Below are 23,726 nucleotides of genomic sequence, written 5' to 3'. Positions count from 1 at the left end.
TTGTTGGGTTGATCGAGGAAGTGATGGTTTTTGGTCTATAATATGGAGGGGCTGCTTGGTTGAGGTATATGGTGATTCGTTGGTGTTGCTAGGAGGGATTATTGTGTGGTGGAGAAAGACCAAGGTTAGAGCTATTGTGAAGAGGAGATTCTAGGTGTTGATTGGTAGCAATAGGTTTGTGATTTTGGGTAGAGATTAAAAAGATCGATTCAAAGATAAGAAGTTAGTGGTTTGAACGACAATGATAAGGCTACTGTTTGGTAGATTAAGCTTGTAAGTGTGAGAGAAGGATGTTATGTGGTTGGCTTGTTTGGTAGGGGTGGTGATCTTTGTTTGGAATAAGAAAAAGATATGTTGCTTTGTCATTAAATTGTAACAGGGAAAGGGATAAAACAAGTGATTGTTAGGTTTGGTTTCGATATGAGAGTGTTTATTTTCTATTCTTTTTTTTTTTATGTGAGAGTGATTTTTTTTTTGGAATGGGATTTTTTTTTTCTAGCCTATTATCTGAGGTGTGCTTAATGTTTCTATCTCTTTTCTTATGGTTCAATTTATAGTATTGAGGATCCTCTCAATTTTGAAAACTAAAACTAAAACTAAAAATATTTGAATATTTTTATATTCTCTCATTCTCTCATTCTTGAATGAAGACCTTATGTAAACCTGTGAGAAGAAATGTTTAAAATTAATGAAGGGACTATAATGATAATCAATTCATGGGGTTTATGAAAAATGAAATAAATTAAAATAAAATGTTTAGGTGTGGGTTTTTAAAAAATAAGTTATGAAAAATAGTTGAAAATAAAAAATACAGAAACACAGATAAAAACTAAAAGAAAAAATTTTTTGAGAAAAAAATTGTTGTTCCATAAAGTTTAATGGAATTTGAATTCATCTATTTTAAGTCTGGTATAACCAGAGTTTGGACTTGAGAAATATTACCCGTGAAAAATAAAAGGTTTAAAGGGACATAATAGGAATTTTTAACATTGTTCCCTATAAATACATTATATTCAGTAAGTATAATGTTAACATGTTGCTATTTTTAAACAATTCTCTTACACTCTCATATAAACTAATTTATTGAATAATTCCCTATAGGTAATATCATCAATTTTTACTATTCTAAAAATCATATCTGACTAAATCTCAAAATTTTCAATTACAATATGAGTAATTTGCCACATAGTTTGAAGCACATGTAAGCAGTACTTAATAATTCTTAACTTCTATAATACTTAATTTTATTATAACTTTCTCTTTAATTGTTAATGATTATAATCATGTACTACATTTATAAAAAGGAAGGAAATGCTAGTTTTAGTTTGAATTTGCTATGTTTGGATCTTGAAAGAAAGGTCGAGTGTTATAACATGTATTTCATCAATTGACATGTCTTTCTTACTGAAGATTATGGTCAAAGTATAAAGATATGAAACAATGAAGTTTATGTTAAGAAATCAACTTTTAATGAATTTGAAGTTGATTATTATGAAAAGTTAGAAAATGTGATTGAATTACAATATCATAGTAAGCAAAATATAGTTTTTGTTATTCAAATAATATTGGTATAATACCACCAATAGCAGAGTTAGATTAGACCCTTACTATGGTTTGGTCGAATTTAATACAAAGACTAGACTTCATAACATCGACTGTCTTTATTTTTATGAAGCAATGCCAACAATTTTATTACACCTACATTTTTTTTATATAGAAAAGATCGTTCTAAAGTTGATTGGTTATCCATTGTAAAAACCAAACTCAATGGTCATATCCAAGTTGTTCAGGATGATAAAAATAAAAGTAACTGCAAAAGATTATGTCTTTCAACTTGATGAGTTAATTAGTTGATCATTGTCAAGTTGCTCTGTCTATCGACTTATAAGAAAATTCAATTTTTCATGTTGCTAAGAATATTTTTGTTGTTATTGATACTAATGATTAAAATGATATATTAAGAATCAATGGACATACAGAAGTTGATGAAAATGATGAGATCAACAAGCTTTAATTTAATGAAGAAGATTATGATGGACATGATAATGGTAATAACTAGTTGATCCATGTCGGGTTACTCCATCTACTGACTTAAAAGAAAATTTAATTTTTCATGTCAATGAGAATATTTTTACTGTTGATGAATTATATGATATATTGAGAACCAATTAATATACAAAAATCAATGAAGATGATGATATCAACGAGCTTCAATTAAGTGAAAAGTAGTTGTGATATTGATGTCTCTTTTTTGTGAGAATTTTATATTCATTTTCAACAAATAAACATGTTTTCTAATTTTTTAATAGAAAAGGAAAATTGAAAAAAAAATTATTTTCTATTACAGAAAACATTCTTAAGTTTAATAAGCAGTGTGAATATTCTAAAATCTCATCTGTTTTTTATCTCATTTTACACCCGTACAAAATCTGAAGAAAAAAAGAGAGAGAGGTTGAAGATTTTGAATTTCGATCATCATTTGATGTCGAAATATGAGAAGTGATAAGAGATGATTAAATTTTTATGATAAATAATAATCAAGAAAGGATGCATTAATATGAAACTAGAGTCATTGCGTGGAGAAAAGGAGTTGAGTACAAAATAATAATGGTAAAGACATGGACCGCCAAGATAAGTACCGGGGGAACAGCAAGACTCAATTATTTTGGTATATAGCGATCAAGGAAAGGTTTGCTGCAACTAATGGTTAAGACAGGACCAAGATAACCCCTTCACCAGATCATCTATGTTTCTTCCTTCCTTCCTTTGTGGCATATGTAAGAAACAATGATTGATGCAGTTGAAATGAAACAGACATGTTAGTGTGGTGACTAGAGATTGACACGACAAACACTACCCCAAGACTTCCGTTTCCAACTTGGTCAGTAGAGATTGATTGCAGTCCTCACAATACTTCCAAGTTGTCCATCGAACCTGCTGCTCAGCCTTCTTTGATTTTGGGTAGCTGAGGGAGGCTTCATTTGGTGCTTCATTTATATCACAGCTATGTATATTTTGGATGTTTCTGTTTGTCTGCTTTTATGTTTTAAAAAAAAATTTAAAAATTTTATTTTATTATTTTTTAAAAAATTAATATTTTTAAATCATTTTAATGTGCTGATATCAAAAATAATTTTTTTAAAATAAAAAAAATACATTATTTTAATATATTTCTAAGTAAAAAATATTTTGAAAAACAACTATAACCATATTTAACTGATGTCCATGAATACAATCTATTTATGGATTTTTAGTAATAAAGAACGAGAATGAAGGATAAGCTTGTAAATAAAAATTAAACATAGTTTCAAAGGTGAGAATAAAAATAAAGAATACGAATAAAACTTTTTTTTTTCAAAACAAAAATAATTTGTTATTTTTATTTATTACATATCAACTACTTTATATTAATCATCACTGTATTTACTATTGTCATCATTATTATATTAGCGGTGCTAGTAATGGATTGTATATTTTTTCAAAAATTATTATTATTATTATTCCACCAAAATCATCTCCTATAATAATATTATTGTCGAAAAAATTATTTTTTAATCATGAATTTTTTCATGTTAATAACCAAATTTTAAAAATTATAAATTTTATTTTGATTTTTATTATTTTAAACATGGTATTGATATTAAAATGCTATTCGAATTTTTTTAATTCTCATTCTAATTCCTACATTTTGATTTTAAAACTTTCACTTATAATAAGCAAACGACACCTAAGACTCCTAAGAATACATGCTATTCTTATTTTTTATTTTATTGAATGTAAATTAGAAAGTTTTTGTAAATAAATTAGTTTTAAAAATAATTATGAAATCCTATTCAAAAATTTATTCTTCTCAAAAAAAATTAAGAAACATAAACTCAATTTTCATAAAACAAAATTATCTTGGTGCATGGAAACATTTACTAATCAAATGCGATGTAAATTAGTCAAGTGAGAGTTAATTAAAATTAGAAAGAAAGTAAGCAAGCAAGTTAATTAAGAAACATGAAATTTTATGAATTATTGATTTTTTTTATATTATATGAACCATTAGATTAAAAAAATAAATGGTTTTTATTATAAAAAAAATCAATGATTGAAAAATCTTGTAAAATATTTAATATTTTGACTTAAAATTTTGTAGACCGATCACTATATCTTGCTGTTTTTATTTTATTAAGAAGTGTTTGTTTCGCTTGAGATAGTTTTACATGTCAAATATTTTATTGTAAAAACTTTTATATGGAAAAAGTTTTAAAATGTGTGGTAAGTAATAATTTAAAAAATACAATGGTTGTAAAACGATGATGATGTATTGTAGAAATAGGGGATGAAGGTAGTGGAGGGATGAAGATAACGAGGAGGGTTGAAATAATTGGATGAAATTATAAGTATTATTATCTATAATATATTTTATAAAATTTTATAAGTTGAAAATGTTTTTCATCAAATGAATTAGATTCATAGGTTGATCATAAAACAGTATGTTGATAAGTTTTTTAATAAAATAATTTATACAAAACAAATACCCGTAAAAGAATAATCCCCTATAGGTTAGATTGGTTAGATACCATGTTAAAAAAAAAAAAAAAAAAAAAAAAAACAAAAAAAAAAAAACCCTTAAACTAGTAAATAAAGTTCCATGAGATAATTTAAAATTATACTCTATATCTTTATATATAGAGAGAGAGAAATTAGGCATGAATCTTTGGATGTTTGCTCAAACAGCACTCCCCAGATAAGTTGATCGATGGAGTGTTCTTTGGATGTTTGCCAATGCTTATTGTCTCTTCATTGGATTTAGACATTCTCCGTATGAACTTATCTGGGGAGTGATGTTTGAGCAAACATCCAAAGATTCATGCCTAATTTCTACACACGCACATGAAGATATGCAGCTGCAAGTTTTCTTCTCTAAAAGTTACAGCAATAATTTTGGTTATCATATCTTTTCCCTCTTTACTACTCTTTAGGAGCTTTTGTAATAGAATGTCTTGAGTTTGTAGCTGAACTCATGAAGGTGTCGATATGATATTTTAATAAGGGAAGCATCTACTCAGTAATTAATCTTAATCAATAATCTACAAATACTAGCAAAACAGATGAATTCTCAATAAGATATGCATGGGGCGGACCATTTTATACAATACTCTAATTATTGTGGCCAAAATACTATCTATAGATACACAGTTTACCTTCTCACATTTTATTATGACCTCTTTGTTCAAATTTTGTATTTTTTTTATTTTAGCCCTCAAACTTTTTTTTTGCTTGATTGCCTTTTTTTGAAAAAAAAAATTAAATGATAATCAAATCAAATTTATTGATTAAGGACAAAATTAAAAGATAGAAAACCAAAGTGAAAAATGCGCTACAAATGGATGGTTGTTTTAAAATTATCATAAAAAGTTTACTTTAGTCCTCAAATTTTAGAAATTATACCTATCCGGCCCCTCAATAGTTTTTCAACTATATTTTGTTATAAAATTTCACTTTTGTTTTTTTAATCCTTGTTTTAAGATTGGGGGGTGAGAGAGATCAGCAGACTCCGACGGTAGAGAGAGAAAATCAACATTGACACTAATTTCGGCTACTAAAATAATTGATCTTAGAGTCAAAGGGTTCCAATGTTTGATGAAAGGAGTTCCATTAAGGTATTTTTTTCAACTTGAAATTACCTAAAAAACCAAGTCTAAACTTGAGAAGATTTTTGGTTTTAGATTAAATTCGAGTTTTTAAGTAGTTTTTTTTGTTTTTTGAAGGCATCTATAGATTTATCAAGGATTTTAGTCTCTTTTCTAGGTGTTTTTGGTAAAAAAAAATTGAAAAATGCGTTTTAAATCAAAAAACATAGACCATGTTTTTCTGGCCATCATAACACCCGAAATCTAGAAAAAACCAGATAATGCATCTTCTGGAAAAAGAATTTCAAAATATATTAAGGCGAATAACATGTCATTCACCTAAATTGTAATTTTTAAAAAAAAAAACACATAAAGCCCACGAACAGGGCCTTTCTAATTGGGTCGGGCCTCGTGGCGCCTAACCTCCTCCTCCTCCTCCTTCTTCTTCTTCTTCTTTTGTTTTTTTTTTTCCTTTAAAAAAATTATGTTTTTTCTTATATGTATCTTTTTAAATGATTCTATAATTTATATTTAAATTAATACATATTCTCTCTTATTTCTTATTTTTTGCATTAAGCCTCTTTTAAATAATTGTTTTTTAGTTATTTTGTATATGTTTATTTTTTTAAGATATTATTATAATTCATCTATAATTTTTTAATGTTTTGTATAATTGAGATTTATTTAATAAAATTAAAAAAATATACTTATTTTTAGATAGCATTTCTAATAAGTTCAACCTCACAAGATATTTTTTTTTCCTTTGATTTTACCGAATCAATTTTATGTGTGTGTTTATTTCTACTATCATTTGATTAAATAAAACATTTATATTAATAAACAAAGTCATTAAAAAAATCAGGTAAATAGTCTGTGTTATGATATTAAATATCTTGATTTGCATTCGTCTCTTGACTTTTCTATATATGTATTTAGTTATCACTAGTTTTTTTCTATTGACATAGATGGTTCTTGATTTTTTTAATTAAATGTGTTCATAATCTTTTTTATTTACACTTAATATTTTTTTATTTAAAAAAAACATGTTGAAAAACCTTGCATGTTTAATTTTCTATTAAGAAAATATTAAACATGCGGCGGAACATGGATCAAATAGCTAATGTGAATTATTAACCAATCACATATTGTTGTGCTTTAAAAAAAAAAAAAAAAAAACTGATTCCACAAGTACATTATCACACTCAAATAAGAAAAAAAAAATGAATGATAATTTGCAGAAAGAGAAATTAAAACTTTAATTTTTTTAAATGAACAAATTAATTACAAATGCTTATTGTTAAATATTTTTACTTGTTTAATTGAAAGCTTGTGCTGTAATCTTTAATTTAAGTGTATTTTACAATTTGTTTTTGAAGAAGTAAGAGACAAATAAAAGTGTATCTATACATCTCTAATACTATTTCAGTTCATCTCTTAATTTGTTTAAAAATTTCTAATAGAATAATTTGAATTATGTAGTGTTTTGCATCCATATTATTTTTAAATTAAATAATTTTAAAATTATAAAAAAAACTTAAGTCCTTTATAATAAAAAAATTATTTGATATATGGTTATAGTATCTCATTCAAAAATCTAAAGTAAATTAAGAATTTAAATTGATTATGCATTAAGAACACAAGATGTATTATATATAAATATTTTTAATTGTTTTCGTACATTCTCATATTTATGTTTTGGGTATAAATTTTTAATTTATATAGTTTGAAATGTAGTTTGAATGGATAGGTGCATATAAAATAATATTGAGATGATAAAAAAAATATAGTTTAAATTATGAATATGAATAGCTTTGATAGAACAAAACTTTTGATTTGGGGTTTTAATTATAAGATGAGTTCTACTTTTAAAAATATTTCCATGATTGTAATATTATTTTTAGATATAAGTAGCTTTATGGCTTGCGTTACGCTGCAAGTTGGATTAAAAAAATTTAAAACTTAAAAAAAAATCCAAAACCCAATGAATTACTTGATATTGTTATTAAACCCAAATTACTGAGTCAACTCTGAATTCTCACAATTTAATTTTTTGTCTGGCTCTAATTTAAAATTAACCTCGTGAGAGTTGTTTTAATATGACCCAATCGACTTAACAGATTTAAAAATAATATAAACAATTGTTAAAAAAAAAAAGTTTGACTTTAAAAAATATCAATATGATATATATTTTTTAATATTAAAATAATGACTTATTAGATAAACTTAAGTTTCGTGGCTTAACACACCAAACCCGCCACATCTTTTTAGAAACTTTATTGATCCCTTTATTGTCAAATAGATAATTATTTTAAAATTTCAAAGATTTTAACTAGTTAAAATTCCTATTCAAAAGATAGACCATTTTCCAAAGAAGTGTTTTTTTTTTTTTTTTGAAAAAAAGAGAAACAAGAAATCTGAGAGGAGAAATCAAACATGAAATTTCTTATTTTGAGAAATTCCCTCCCCATCAAACATTAAATTGTTATCCTACATCACTTGAGTAAATTATAAATTAGTTCCTCTGGTTTTGCAAAATGAATTAAATAGTCCCTCAGTTTTAAGAAGTAATTAATTAGTTCCTATATATGTTTTCAAATCTTTTTCTAACTTGATACTTAATTTTCCCTCTTTTCAATTTATTTTAATTTTTATTTCAAAAGTAGAAAAGGGAAAAAAGAAGTAAATAACAAGAAAAGATTGATGATAAAAGAGGATTTGTTTTAATAAAATAATATAAAATCAACCAATGACTAAATTATTAGTTTTAAAAACAAAATCAACTATTTAATTCAATTGGCACAACTGGAGAAACTAATTTACAATTTACTCTACATTTCTTACAGAAAAACAGTTCTCATCAACCTAGCTAGACATTGCAATATTTGGATTTAATCGAATGGTTGAAGAGTGTTTTTCCTCTAAACATTCATTGAGCAATATTCTTGCAAGTGATCGCAGAATGGTTAATATATAGTTCTTTTTTTTCTTTTTAATAATACAAAATATTTATTTCCCATCCCACAATGAATTTAACTCACATAAAAAATTATCATAAAAAACAACCTCTTGTCTCTAGTAGCTGGACACATGCAAATTATGTTAAAAGCTAATTAGTTTAATTCAAAATATGCTGATAAGCCAAGACATGCAAACTATGGTTTTTTTTTTTTCTTTACATTGATAGTTGATGTGGTAAAAATCTATACATTTGGTAATTCGTAAGAACTTTTGATCTTTTATGAAAATATTTATATATGCTTGTCACTTTTTAATTATGTAGCATAATTAAATAATAATGTTGATGTGTGTGTAATATCACCATTTTTATGAGTTTAAACCAATTAATTTAAAAATCAATTAATAACGTGAAATTTAATTAATTGGAAATCCATTAAAGCTTTTGGGTTTTAACCTAGTAAGAAAAACAGGTATTATTATACTGGTTAATTTGCTACTTAAAAAATATAAAAACTGGGTAATATATATCTTGGTGAAGACGTCGGATATCCACATTTACAACCAGTTGTTGAATGCTTAGAAAAACCTGGCAAAAGAGCACCATGACAACAATGAACACTTGTTTTAGTTTATTTGGGTGCACTGTGACAGCGAAGAACATTTGCTCTCTCTAGTTTATTTGGTAATTTGTTTTCCTTTTTGTTAATAGATAACGACGATATCTGAAAAAGTCGCATTATCTTTATCTTAATAAAATGTTATTTTTGACTTTAACGAACGTTTTACCCTCAAGGCACATATTAGAAAAAGCCTTCTATTTTTATTACTAGCATCTTTATCCATCTATCTATATAAAGGATAAGCACACCTTTTGATTAGCGCTCCCCACCTAAATTGGAGTAGTCAGCCCATGTATTTACTTGCTCCATAATATTCTTCGTATGCCCACACACAATTCAAGCATGAATCCTAGCCAGGTGAATTTCAACTCCCCGAGAAAGTTCGGGACAACATTGAAATCAAAATGTAAAGAGACCTTCTTCCCCGACGACCCTTTTAGACAATTCAAGAATGAGAAGCCTCTCGGCAAGGCCAAGAAAACCCTTCAATATTTCGTTCCAATCTTTGAATGGCTGCCTCAATACAATCTTAAGATGTTTAGGTTCGACCTTCTTGCTGGTATCACCATTACCACCCTTGCCATTCCTCAAGGAATCAGCTATGCCAAACTCGCTGAAATCCCTCCAATCATTGGCCTGTGTAAGTAATCTCACTGTTTCCGGCCGTCTGCTGCTGTAATTATCTCTTTTGTATCTAAAATCATAAACGAGGTTTATTGATTTCTTTCATGATTCTGGTTGCAGACTCGAGCTTTGTGCCTGCTTTAGTTTATGCGATTCTCGGGAGTTCGAAACATGTGGCGGTGGGGACGGTAGCTGCGTGCTCATTGCTCATAGCAGATACAATTGGATCCAAAGTATCATCCAAAGATGACCCAACATTGTACCTCCACTTAGTTTTCACGGCCGCTTTCATAACTGGAGTTTTTCAGGCTGCTCTAGGATTTCTAAGGCGAGTTTAAAACAGATAATGCACTCAAAACATTGTATAATTCTTTATTTGATCGCTGAGTTGAATACGTGCAGACTGGGGATTCTGGTGGATTTCTTGTCGCATTCCACAATCACTGGTTTCATGGGAGGCACAGCGATTATTATCTGCCTACAGCAATTGAAGGGCTTGCTTGGAGTGAGCCATTTCACCACCAAAACAGATGTGGTTTCTGTTTTGCATGCAGTTTTCAAAAATAGGAATGAGGTTTGCACTGCAGAAGATTAACAAATTAAAACGTTCTTTCCTTCTTTCTTTCTTGTTGTTCTAAGAGTGGAAAACATTTGGCATAAAAGGGTGATATATTTTGGATCATCCAATCTGGTTATAACTATCACTTCATCAATATCCATGAAAAGATTCTATTCCAACTTTACATAGGCTAATGGTTTTTTTTTTTTTTTTTTCTTTTGGTCCTTTTTAGTGGAAATGGGAAACCGCGGTTGTCGGCATGGCCTTCCTTGTTTTCCTGCTGTTCACCCGCTATCTGGTGAGTGGTGCACTCTCCATTAATATGACATCAACATATGATGTCATGCATGTATTATCAAGTCTTGTGTCTGCACTAACAAAATTGATGGCGAGGTCGGCTATTTCGTATTATTATTAAAGTGGTTGCTTTCCATGTAAAAGTAGTTTTTGAACACTTGTTGACATCATACTTTGTTCCCTCTCTTTTCTCTAGCTTTAACAATCGAAAGCTAAACTGCTTATTTTGAGTTTTATTTATAAAAAAAAAAAAAAAAATGGGATTTTTTTTTCATTATTTTTAATCACAAAACATCCCTGTTTTTCATATAAGGTTAAGAAGTTGTAAACCATGAATCCAAGTATTATTATTATGGGATCAAAGAGGTTTACTCTCTTTCTTGATTTCTCGGGTTCAAATTCTGGGATCAACATCATGATTGAACCATCAAAAATCTCTAAAGAGAAACTTAATTTCAATTGACGGACAAGCAAAACAAAAAAAAATGTAAAACATTTACTTATTGGTTGTTTTATATCTAAAAATTATAATAAAAATAAAAATTCAACCAAATATTATTTAACTACTTTATATACTTACACATGTATTATAATAATCAATGACTAAACATTATTTTTATTTTATAGTACAGCAATAAACCACCCAATACATTACAACAAAGCAGAACAACACCAAGCATACCCTTATTAATTATAGGATATGCATGAATTTTGGTAGTTTATGAAAGGGAAGATTAAATTAAAATATAAAAGAGAAAATCATTTAAGTAATTAGATAAAATCACCCAAGCATCGATCTTAGCTCTTCATTTAATTAAAAGGAGTTAAAATTAAACTAACATGATATGTATAAGTATGTATTATGACATCACTAGTTTGAGAGAGAGTGAATCCAATAGATATAATTAAACCTTAATTTTCTACATGAAATGATAATCAGAAAAATAGGCCCATGACATATTGAAACCAACATGAACATGTAAGGAGAGGAAGAGGAAGCTATACAGAAGGAGCTGTGCATATGCGCTCCTATGCACACTAGTCGATCGATTGTTGTTTTATCGGGGCGTGTGTACTTTATCTCATTATGGTACCTGCATGCATGAGATTGCGGCTGAGAGTATTCTAATTCTTACTGTGCTAATTCTAATAACATTTTTAAAATGGCGGATTTTCAGAGTCAAAGAAAACCCAAGCTATTTTGGGTCTCAGCTATGGCTCCGATGGTGGTCGTTGTACTTGGCTGCTTGTTAGCCTACTTTACTCGTGACAGAAAATACAGCATCCAAACTGTAAATTGACTTATTTCTTACTTACAAAAACCATGTCTAATTAGTTCTTGTCAAATATATGTACATGCTTACGACTTCCCTCTTGTCTGTGTTCCATCACTAATTAGGTTGGGAACCTGCATAAAGGGTTAAATCCGATAAGCATCAAATACTTGAATTTTGACGCTGAGTATCTGCCCTCCACTTTGAAAGCTGGAATCATTACTGGCGTAATTGCTTTGGCTGTAAGCTCGCTAAATTTCTTTTACTCATTTACGAAAACCGTATATTATTATTAATCGAGAGCGAACTATATAAAACGATACTTATTGCAGGAAGGGATTGCAATTGGAAGAAGCTTTGCCATAATGAATAATGAACAAGTTGATGGAAACAAGGAGATGGTAGCTTTTGGTTTCATGAACATTGTCGGGTCTTGCTTTTCATGCTACTTGACCACTGGTATCTATGCATATGCGTGTTCTTTAGTTCTTGGTTTGTTTGAGAAATGAAAGTAGAAAAGAAAGACTTAGTAGAGCATTTTTCATATGAGCAGTGCTTTAATTTGCAGGACCCTTCTCAAAAACTGCAGTGAATTACAATTCTGGGTGTAAGACAGCAGCGTCGAACTTAGTAATGGCTATTGGCATGATGCTCACTCTCCTGTTCTTGGCTCCTCTCTTTAGCTATACCCCTCTCGTTGCTCTATCTGCCATTATCATGTCTGCGATGTTAGGCCTCATCAAATATGAGGAGGCTTATCACTTGTTCAAGGTTGACAAGTTTGATTTCTGCATTTGCTTAGCTGCTTTTTTTGGTGTTGCGTTCATATCCATGGATATGGGACTCATGATATCAGTAAGGATTTTCAACCCACCGGTATATCTTTACATATCACAGGAAATTAACAGCTAATTTTCCATTCTTCGATTTCAGGTTGGGCTTGCTTTGTTGAGGGCACTTCTATATGTGGCCAGACCTGCTGCTTGTAAGCTTGGAAAATTGCCAGACTCAACCTTGTACCGCGACACCGAACAGTATGCAGAAGCCTCAGGCCCCCCTGGAATTCTTGCTATACAACTTGGTTCTCCTATTTATTATGCAAATGGCAACTATATAAGAGAGAGGTAATCACACTTGACATGCTTTCGTAAGAAGAAGAAATAATCTTCGGCATCACACACGTGCGCAGCATTTTAATTAGTGACTAATTAATTGTATGTGAATAGGATTCTCCGGTGGATTCGAAATGACGAGGGTAATGGGAAAGCTGTGAAGCATGTTTTGCTAGATTTGACGGGTAAGGTTAATTAATTTGCGTGCAGCCTCAACCTAGCTAGTGCTACATTCCAAATTTGACGACTCCATGTCAATGCTGATCCAAAATTATAAATACTGCTGCAACAGGAGTTACATCCATTGACACGACAGGAATCGAAACTTTAGCTGAAGTGCTCAGAATGTTAGAAGTCAAACACATTAAGGTAAAATTACATTAAGAGGACGCTTTTTGCTCTTTCTTGTATAGTTCATGCAGGCCTTGGTGCTGTGTGTGCTGTTGAAAAACTACAATTTAGTCTATGAAGTTTTTACTTTTTGATCCCTAGTCCTGAGCTTCAATGATTTTATATTTCACTCCTTGAAATTTGAGATGAGAGAAAAAATAGATAAATAACTACATTTCAGTTACTAAAAAAACTGATATTTATTAATGGGTTCCTCTTAATAAGAAGAGTATCATTGAGATCTTTTTTAAATTTTCATTTCATTGAAAAAAAGGAGATTGATGTTAAAAAAATAATTTATTTGTTTGATTAATTTTTTTTGGACTGATTTAAGAGTATTTTAAGGTTAACAATTAGTTTATTAAGATTTTTAGTGTGTTTATTACTTGTTTTTAGATAAAAATAGCTTAAAGTTGGGTTCTTAGTCCAAAAAATCTCTGACTTGACTTTCCAACAACTGCTCCTTTTGCCAGAATCTAAATTAGGAGGTGATATGTCGTCATCTTATATTTTTTAAAAAATCGTTTTTCACCTATAAACATTAAAAAAAAAAAAAAAAAAAAAAAAGATAGGTGTACAGGTCTGGCCTTATAGGCCCACGTGTGTTGAGCCTTTTCTATGTTAAGCCTAGTAGTCAGGGCCAATCTTTTAGGCACAAGCGTGTGGTCTCTTTCTGTAATATTTTTTTTTTATTGTTTTTAGATTTTTATTGAAATGCACTCTAAATAAAATATTCAACATGATTTTTTTAATATATTTTTATATGATTTTATCATATTAATTTTTTTCCCGTAAAAAATATTAATAATTTTTTTATTATAAAACTTGCTTTTAAAATCACTTTTTAAAACTTGCTTTTAAAATACATCCTCTTTTTATTTACTTATTTATTTGTTTTTTTTTGCTGGAAAATTAAATAAGTATATCCCTTAATTGTTTATGGCAGATGAAAATTGTAAACCCCAGGCTAGAGGTTTTGGAGAAAATGATGAAATCAAAATTCGTAGATAAGATCGGGAAGGAATCCATATTTTTGTGCATGGAAGATGCAGTTGAAGCAAGTTATGACTTTTCAGTCACTACAGAAAAGCAAGGGTTCGAAGAACAACGTTCGGGCGTTGCTTAGGGCTGTCAGCCTACCGAACCTGCAATTGGTGGACAAGTGAAACGTCTAGTTAGCCCATAGGTTCTCCTACTACTTTTTTTTTCTTTTTTTTCTTCTTTTTTTTTTTTGGGTGCCTGATGTAATATGTCGAAGAAACATACCTTTCACCTAAAATACGACACCTTGACCTTGTTGTGTCAATAAATAAACATGTGATGCTTGAGATATTAATTTTTTTTCCCTAATTTTGATTTATTAAATGACGTAACATTTATTGTAATGAAAGAATTCCAAACTATATATGGACATTAGATCTATAATTATGAAATTGAATATGATTAAACAATAATCAGATAAAGGTCAAATCTCTTGGAGAAGAAATTAATTTACTAAAATAACTAAGTATCTCAAAGTGTTATCTTAAATATCATGTCTTCGTGGTGTGAAGACTTTTTATCTTTAGGTTAAAATCATATGCACTTAAGATTATATTAATTCACTTAGTTAATTTGAGATATTTAAACTTTAATTTTTTCAGTATTATAATCTAATCATTAATTTTAATATATATACTAATCCTTAAAAAAAATATAGAGTCATTAGAAGATCATCCAGATGATTAGCATATGTCAACCAACCAGTATATTTTGAATGTAGAATATATATAAAAAGAACATGATGTATAGTATAATATTGTTATTTTATATCAAAAATTTAAGAAATAATTTATTTGAATATAAGTTATATAGTTTATTTCATATCAAAAAATTAAAAAACATTTCATGTGGATATAGATTTTATATATAACTTTCTTACATTAAAAAGGTTAAGAAACAATAAATATAAATGTATCCTATAAAAAAACAATTATATGAGCTATATATTTCATAAATTAATTGTATGTTTTTTAGGATTTATTTTATATATATAAAGCTGGGTCTCACCTAAGTCATATGGTGGGTGGGTCACCTGGGCTCAAGTTTGATCGGATTAATTGCAAGCTCAAGTTTTGTCCATTTAAAATCCAACCAAAGTTTTCAATTATCTTGGTTCCAAATTAATCTGTCGAGCTAGGATCACTTAATTTTTCATGAGAGGAAAACAATACGTTAGAATCTTATTTCCTCATATGAGTAAAAATTAATATTGTGATAAATATTTATTCATTATATATAATATATTTTCAAAATATCCCAAAACTTAATTTATAATTTTAACTAATTTATTATAAAATAAAATGATCTATAATCACCAAACATCCTTTTACTATATTAATTTGGTCAGATCAACTTCTTTACATAAAAAAAAAAAAAAAAAAAAGGTATAATACCCATCAGCCATATGAATTTGATCATTTTAGAAGGAATGATGTCAGTTGGACAATTTCTAGCCAATAGATATTGACATGTGTCAGAATTTCATTAAAAATAAGCTAAAAATGGCCAAATTCATACTACGGAGAATTTCAATTTTACCCTTTTTTTAACATGGAGAGGGTAATATGATCAAATTCATATGGTAAAGGGATCTATGATAATTTTAAACCCTTTTCCAAGTACTAATTAAGAAAGTAACATATAGTTTTGTGACAAATATAACTTCTGCAATATATTAAAAAATATGCTAAACTTGATTTATTATTTTATATGAATTAATATAAAAAATATTGAGAATCCTATAAAATAAATAATAAATGTATTAGTAGGATTTATTTTAAAAAATATATTTTTTTTATGCTACATCGAATTTGTTTAAGATATTAAATTATTATATATAATAATATTAAATTAGTTTTTAATATTACTGTTTATTCAATGATAATGATAAGTATAAACATTTGAATTTAGCTAGGGTTTATATGTTATCCTAATTTTGTCTAAACTCTTTAATTTATTGATGATGATGATAAGTTTTTAATATTTCATGGTCTTGATTAATTTCTTTCCAGGAAATCATTGACAAGTACACTATGTAATTACAGAATAGTTTTATCTATGGTGTGTTTTGTCTTGGGATAGTGTTTGGAAGTATGATAATATTTACTTTTCAAAATGTTTTTCACACGAAAATTCATGAAAAAATATTTTTTATTTCTTAAAAATTATTTTAAAAAATAATTAATTTTCAAAGATCTTTTATTTTTTGTTCCAGTATACCCTTGTATTTCCACCATACATACTTCATGGTCTTGATTAATTTCTTTCCTAGGAAATTGTTGATAAGTAAAATATGCAACCACAAAACAACTTTAGTCGTGGTGTGTGCCTTGTGAGAGTGTTTGAGAGTGTAATAGTAGTTGATTTTCAAAGTGTTTTTCGCTCAAAAATACATGAAAATAATTTTTTTTATTTTTAAAAAATAATTAATTTTCTAAGATATTTTATTTTTGTTCCAGTATACAAGTATTTCTGCCACACATACTTCATGGTCTTGATTAATTTCATTCCCAGGAAATTGTTGACAAGTAAAATATGTAACCACAAAACAACCCTAGCTATGATATGTTATTTCTTAGTTGTTGTGTGTTATATCTTGCAGTAGTGTTTGGAATGGTGATAGCAGTTACTTTTCAAATTGTTTTTTGTTTGAAAATACATGAAAATAATGTTTTTTCAATTTTAAAAAATTGATTAATTTTCAAGGAATTTTATTTTTGTTCTAGTATACCCCTACACATACTTCATGGTCTTGATTAATTTGTTTCCTAGGAAATCATTGAAAAGTAAAATATATAACCACAAAACAGCCTTAGTCGTGGCATGTTATATCCTAGCCGTGGTGGAGTTATGTCTTGTAGTAGTATTTAAGAGTGTGGTAGTTGTTGCTTTTGAAAATATATTTTGCTCGGAAATACATTAAATAATATATTTTTATTTTTTAAAAAATTTATTATTTTTCATGGAACTTTTATTTTTGCTCCAGTATACCCCCACACATACTTCATGGTCTTGATTAATTTCTTTCCCAAGAAATCATTGACAAGTAAAATATGTAACCACAAAACAACCCATATATGTGGTGTGTTATGTCTTGCGGTAGTGTTTGGACATGTGGCAATGATTGATTTTTAAAGTATTATTTGATCAGAAATGCATGAAAATAATTTTTTTTTTAATTTTTCAAAATTATTTTTGATATCAGCACATCAAAATGATGCAAAAACACTAAAAAATAATAATTTCAAACAAAAAAAAATTAAAAAATTATGAAACATGATTTTAACAACAAAAACGAACAACCTCTGCAAATACAAGCCATGCAATTTTAGTCAATACCTTTTATTATCTATTTTTCTTCTTTTTTGTGATTGAAAGAGTGTTGTCAATAATTCTATATGCCTTATAAGAATATATCTATTGGGCAAAAGCTAGGTTCACAACTAGTTATATAACTAGATAAATTGTCCACGTTATACAACAAGACAAATTAGTCTCTTCATTCATGTGATATCAAAGTTTTAAAATGAGTAAGAAAATTTTAAATTTTAATAACTAAAAGAGGTTGCACATGTTATCAAGATAGTGACCCAGAAAGCAAACAAAAACAAAAAACCATGAATCCAACATAAAAGGGTAAAAAAAAAAATCATAAGAATAAAGATCAAATCTAAAATATCAAAACATAATAACAAAAATTGAACATGCAGAATTTTTCAACATGTTATTTTACATTAAAAAAATCTCAAATGTAAATCAACTTGAAACCCAAAATCTTCTTAAACTCAGATAATTTTTTTAGACACTTTCAAGGTAAAGAAAAAAAAAATGCTTTATGTGTACTCCCCTCATCATATGAAATTATTTGACACCAAAATAGACTATTTTGGTAGCTATAATTGTCACCAACGACCATTTTCTCTCTGTACACTAGAATCCGACAACTCCTTCTCTTCTCCCACTAAAAAAAAGACTGAAAAAAAAAATAAATAAAGTTTAGTACCAAAATTGATTTTTTTGAAAATTAAAGGGAATGGTTACCTAATAACTAAAAACTATGAGGGACTAAAATGAGCTTTTATAAAAAAATTTCAAATCCACCACTTATTCTACTCGTTTTTTTCACTTTAGTACCCTATCATTCAATTCAACCTTCTTCCTAAAAAAATATGCAATTGGGTGCTAATTTTGGCTTAAAAAAGCTAAATTGCAAAAAATAAAAGTTAGAGGACCAAAGTGAAAAAAAATTGTTGCTCCAATCCACATTGTTATGTAAGAGGTGAAAAGTGACACAAAAAAATTGATCTCTTTTAGTATATTGTATAATATTAAAGAACAATAGCATCCTAATATTTTAAAATTTTTTCGTTAATAATTATTTTTTATTACTATATATTCATAATTATAAATTGAAATTCAATTATAAAGTGAAGTTATAAATTTAGATTTTTTTATGTGTTTAAAATATAACAAATATATATATATATATATATATATATATATATATATATATATTAAGAAAATTATCTTTTTGTGCCCTGTGTTTATGGTAATTTGGTCTTCTTTCCTTAATGTTTATCAATTTACTCCAATCATATGAAAGAGCTACATTGTAATTTTCACAAAAATAGATTTAATAAACTTCAAATCATCATTTAAAGTCTATTAAATCAGGCAAAAGCTCTTATACCAATTATAACGATTCCAAATCTTTCTACTTATAATCAACATGTCAAATGATGATTTCTCAAAACAAGAGATTTTTTTTCCCTAATATATCATTATCCCAAGTGTCGACATCGAAGCGATTTAATCAATCCAATATTAAACATTAATTCAACTTATCTAGAATTTTCATCTCATCAATAATCCCAAGATACTCACCACATCGTTTCAACCTAATCAATTTAGTATATTAACAAAATGATAAGATAATTTAAACAATATGGAAGAACATATAATAAAACATATTCACTATTTTAAATTTCAAGTTCTTATCTAATAAAACATTAAAGTCCATAAATTCTAATTTACATGCCAAAAGGAAGTATTTAAAGTAGTACAATACATCATCCATAACTAATAAATTAAATACATATCTTTCTTATTACCTAGAATAGGAAAGCAGTATTAAAAATGCATTCTTGATGATCTTGTAAAGGTTTTAAAGAAGAAATTAACATTAGAGTGCATTAATATTTACTATAATTTTATTCAATCTTAATTAGTCTCTCTTTTTAAGAATTCATTTTCATCTCTATTACTTTCTTTTTTGTCCTAATAATTCAACAATGAATTAAATAAAATCTTGCACTAATTTCTTCTTTTCCATCCATCCATCCTACTTGAATGGTTATATAAATTGACTATTTTATTTCATAGTTAATTTGTTTGGTCATTCATTTCAAGTATTAAATGATCTTGTAATCCCTAATTTGGTTACCCATATTCATTACAATTCTTATATCTATTGTTTATTTTGGCATTCTCATTTGGAATACACTAGTTTTTGGTAATCCTAACTAGATACCAATTAATTCAACATCTCACTCGAATGCTAGTTATTCTACTAGTTATTCCGACATTCTCATTTAAAAACCAATAGTTTCGAAAATCTTAATTAGATACCAATAAATCTAATATTTTACTCAAAGACCAATTATTTCAACATTTTTATTTGGAAGCTATTAAATATGGTATTCTTCAATTTTCTTGTTTGATGCCTTCCTAATCCCTCTTTGATCCTTTTATTTATCTCTCTTTTGTACTTTTTTTTAGTATGAATTTCCCACAAATTTGCTTCAATTTTTCTCTCTTTCTTTCTCCCTCAAGCGACTGGCCAACTTGATTTTTGTTAGGAAGCCAAGTATTTATTTATATTTTTCTTGTACTAGTAATTACAATCCTACCCTTGATCTTTAGCTTTTTTTTGTTGGTTTTACAGAGTATCCCTTCTCAGCTGTTTATTAAAAACAATTTAATGTATCAGGTTTCTGTACGCATGCAGGGATGCATCCTTAAAATCGTTTGGAAATAATTTAATCTTGATTGATGTATATGTTGTTGGTCGACTAGCAGCAAACTAGAAATTGAATTTAAGCTTCATCCGAGATCATCATGAAGACTCCAAACTAGATTAGCACATTTAACTTCTGCTCTTTAGAGGCTTTGCATATCTCGACATCCTGTGGAGTACTCGGCTCTAGGAAATAGGGCCAAGAAAACCCAAGACCACAATTGGATTGTCAGTGTCGATTGTATATCTGCTCACCTATATAGGCCGCCAGTCTGTGGTTCTATGAATCACAACAAAAAAAAAAAAAAAAAAAAAAAAAAAAAAAAACATAGCCACTGCCATGATCAGTGGCTATGTTACAAAAGGCTTTCGAACTCATTTACCATTGGAACAGAGTGTACCGAGCTAAGAACCAAATCTGACGTGACATTGTTATCAAATCCAGAGACTACTCCCACTAAAAGCTACATCACTGCAACCCACTTCCTGCTCTTGCATGGTTTTGGCTCACATTCTCTCTGTTATATCTCCGTCCACTATGGCCTCTCTCATATTTTATTTCTTAAGCTATGTACAACCGTTGTTTGAAATTAATGAACGTACGAGTGCTCACAGAAAATTATATGCATCCGACATATCAGTTTTCAGTCTTTTTAGGAATGCCACAGCACTGCTAATTAAGCAGCCTAGCTAGCCCCCATCACAACAACTTCTCTTCGGTTTTTTGAAAAACAAGGTTTAAGGTTTTGGACGGACACCACGCAAGAACTAAAAGTCTGTTCTGTTCGATGTTAGGGTGGTGGGGGGCTGTGTTTGCTTTGTCTTGCCTGTGTTACCATGTAATAATGGAAACAAATGAATCCCATTAATTAATTTGATTCGGTTAATAATACAACAAGAAATAGATGTACCTAACACTTGTCTCTTTTTATGTGTTTAGCTACCAAAAACTGTCCCTTTTATTACCTAAAAATTCAAAACTTGGTTCTTTGTCCGCGGGCATCATGCCAACCCTATTGCTTCATCATTTCAAATGACATAAATAATTAATATGACCTTATTGTTTATTTTTGTCTCTCTTTTTTTAATTTAATAGAGAAAATATTTAGATGGAATCATCCAGGTTTTGTAGTCCTGTAAATGATTAGTACTAGTAGGGTAGAATTTATTTTCTTCTTGAAAGAGAGTGAGGCATTTGGTCTCGTACATATCATGTGGCAGTTCTTGTAAATAAATCTTCTTCTTCGTTTTCGAACTTACCATGGAAGTTCTCCTACGTCCTAACAGTTCTTTTTTCTTCTTTTTTTCTTGGTCTGGTGGATTCAACAACGGAGACAAGAAAGAATCCAATCCTCAACCTCATTTAACAGGAAATTGTTCCCAGAATTTCTGATAATTAATTATATACATTGACCAAAAACAATCAACAAAGAAATAAGCTTATATAGGATGCTGAACCGAATAATTAATTGATGAAAAGAGCTTGATGTGATATTGTTGCTTAGAAAAGCTAATGGAGCATATTTTCTCCATAATAAAACAGCTCCCTCACTCTCTTTTCTTCTGTAGGTGAAACTATAGTATATAGGCTTCTCTATTTTCTTTCTATTCTTTTTGGTGTATTAATTGGAAAAGAAATCCGAAAGTCCGAGACAACTTTTGAATTATTTTAACTCCATTTTCGTTCGTATCAGAAAAGTTGCTATCCCATCTTTCAAGTCTAAAGCACCTCTCTGAAAGTTAAGGAAACGATATCAAAGACTTGGTTTGTCACCTTTTATATGTCCCCGTTAACTTTTTTTTCACCTAACTGTTTTTTTTTTTTTTTTTTTTTTTTTTTTTAAGAAAATGACACTTAGTGGATGTCAAGTTTTACAGTAAGAAAGAAAGAAAGAAGCCGTCAAGAAAAGTGAGTGGAGCAGGCATGATCATCGAGAAAATAACAGAGAAAGAAAGAGAAAAATGACAATGGACAACATATGGGAATTAATGGAAAACTATTCTATTAATTTAACACAGTTTATCAGAGTTAGAACTCTAAACTACATGTTTTAAAACAAAGATAGAAGAAAATCAAGAAGCAGTCCAATTAGAGAACAAAGCCTCCCAAATCTCCATAAAAACCTCAACAATGATCCCATGATGATGATAAGAGTTCAAAGACAAGAAACACTGCAACAGCTGTTCGAGATCCTTAGCTGCAAATATCTGCTTCTCAACAATCATCTCAACCATTGATTTTCTAAAATCGTTATAAGGATCACTAGAACTCTTCACCACTGCAAAGCTGTCCTTCACTTTTCCATCTAATGGCAAAACACCCACTTGAGAACTCTTCACTTTTGCCCTTCTCCTCCGAGAAGTGTACTTTCTGCGGCGAGAAGAAGGGTGCCTGAGAGATCCGGATGATTCTGAAGAAAGACTTCTTGAAGAGAAAAGAGTGTCCGACTCATCATCCTCTCTCTTGTTTTCATCTTCGCTGCTGAACCAATAATAGCGACCTCCAAAACATGCACTGTCTTGTGAAGATGAGCTAAACAAACTCATCTGGTCTTTTTTGTTGGTGATGTTCTTCTTCTTCTTTTTACTCCTGTTTCTAATTGAGCTACAACCCTTCGTTTTCTCTTTGAAACCCAATTCTTTATAGAATGGATTCATAGGAAAAATGGGGGAAGCAGGAGGATAACGGTGTGATAGTTTTTTCCTGGAGATGATAGAGGGATTGATGGCTTGGTTTGTTGCTTCAGGGCATTTGCGTATGCAAATAGAAGAGAAAGGTCGAGCCTTGGGAGGTAAATGGTCGTTCAAGTGGAAGTTTTTATGGTTTTGAGGCAAAAACACAGCTTTTTCAACCACGTCCGATAAGTTTCGGGTCCGACATGAGCCACGAAACATGCGAGAGATTCGCAACCTGAATCGGTTTTCCATTAGAGAAAGAGAGAAATATTGCAGAAGAAGCAGAGAGAGGGAGAGGGATATAGGCTTATGAAGGGAGTGGTTGTATAAGCTAAGGATGGTTGAGATATAAATACATGAGAAGCCGAAAATGAAAGTTTATTATTATATTATTATTTAGGACAAAAATAATTAGGGGTTTTAGCGTACTCATAAATGAATCTTTTCGTCTTTTCATTCTTGGACTTGGAAAAAATTTGATAGAGGAGACGACCTCAAATCAATCATTATTTAATTATTACATTTTTTTTCATCATGC

The 23,726-nt window shown here is 29.1% G+C and overlaps 2 protein-coding genes across 3 annotated transcripts; one reads left to right on the top strand and one right to left on the bottom strand.

Moving 5' to 3' along the window:
* Window positions 1–9,444: 9,444 nt before the first annotated feature.
* LOC118047929 (probable sulfate transporter 3.5) lies at window positions 9,445–14,791 on the top strand. 2 transcript variants are annotated; one of them, XM_035057377.2, is made up of 12 exons: window positions 9,445–9,839; window positions 9,944–10,151; window positions 10,226–10,397; window positions 10,615–10,680; window positions 11,858–11,971; window positions 12,079–12,195; window positions 12,286–12,412; window positions 12,522–12,724; window positions 12,887–13,077; window positions 13,180–13,250; window positions 13,358–13,434; window positions 14,402–14,791. In XM_035057377.2, the coding sequence occupies exons 1-12, from the start codon at window positions 9,521–9,523 to the stop codon at window positions 14,579–14,581; spliced, it is 1,845 nt and encodes a 614-aa protein (XP_034913268.1). In that variant the 5' UTR covers window positions 9,445–9,520; the 3' UTR covers window positions 14,582–14,791. The 2 variants fall into 2 exon arrangements, with proteins under 2 accessions (XP_034913268.1, XP_034913267.1); XM_035057376.2 differs by having other exon boundaries at window positions 9,446–9,839; window positions 12,522–12,808.
* Window positions 14,792–22,517: 7,726 nt separating this feature from the next.
* LOC118047996 (uncharacterized) lies at window positions 22,518–23,490 on the bottom strand. The gene has a single exon (XM_035057502.2). It carries the CDS (start codon window positions 23,438–23,440, stop codon window positions 22,586–22,588), a length of 855 nt encoding a protein of 284 aa, XP_034913393.1. The 5' UTR covers window positions 23,441–23,490; the 3' UTR covers window positions 22,518–22,585.
* Window positions 23,491–23,726: the final 236 nt, after the last annotated feature.

This window comes from Populus alba, chromosome 6 (genome assembly GCF_005239225.2).
Source record: "Populus alba chromosome 6, ASM523922v2, whole genome shotgun sequence".
NCBI classification, from domain to species: Eukaryota; Viridiplantae; Streptophyta; class Magnoliopsida; order Malpighiales; family Salicaceae; genus Populus; species Populus alba.
This window is presented reverse-complemented; position numbering and strand designations above follow the sequence as displayed.

Excerpts from the sequence above, each read along its gene's own strand:
- LOC118047929 (XM_035057376.2), top strand. The coding sequence starts at position 9,521 with ATGCCCACACACAATTCAAGCATGAATCCTAGCCAGGTGAATTTCAAC. Across the intron at positions 12,809-12,886 it reads ATATGGGACTCATGATATCA|GTTGGGCTTGCTTTGTTGAG; the intron begins GTAAGGATTTTC and ends CTTCGATTTCAG. Across the intron at positions 13,435-14,401 it reads TAGAAGTCAAACACATTAAG|ATGAAAATTGTAAACCCCAG; the intron begins GTAAAATTACAT and ends TGTTTATGGCAG.
- LOC118047996 (XM_035057502.2), bottom strand. The coding sequence starts at position 23,440 with ATGGAAAACCGATTCAGGTTGCGAATCTCTCGCATGTTTCGTGGCTCA.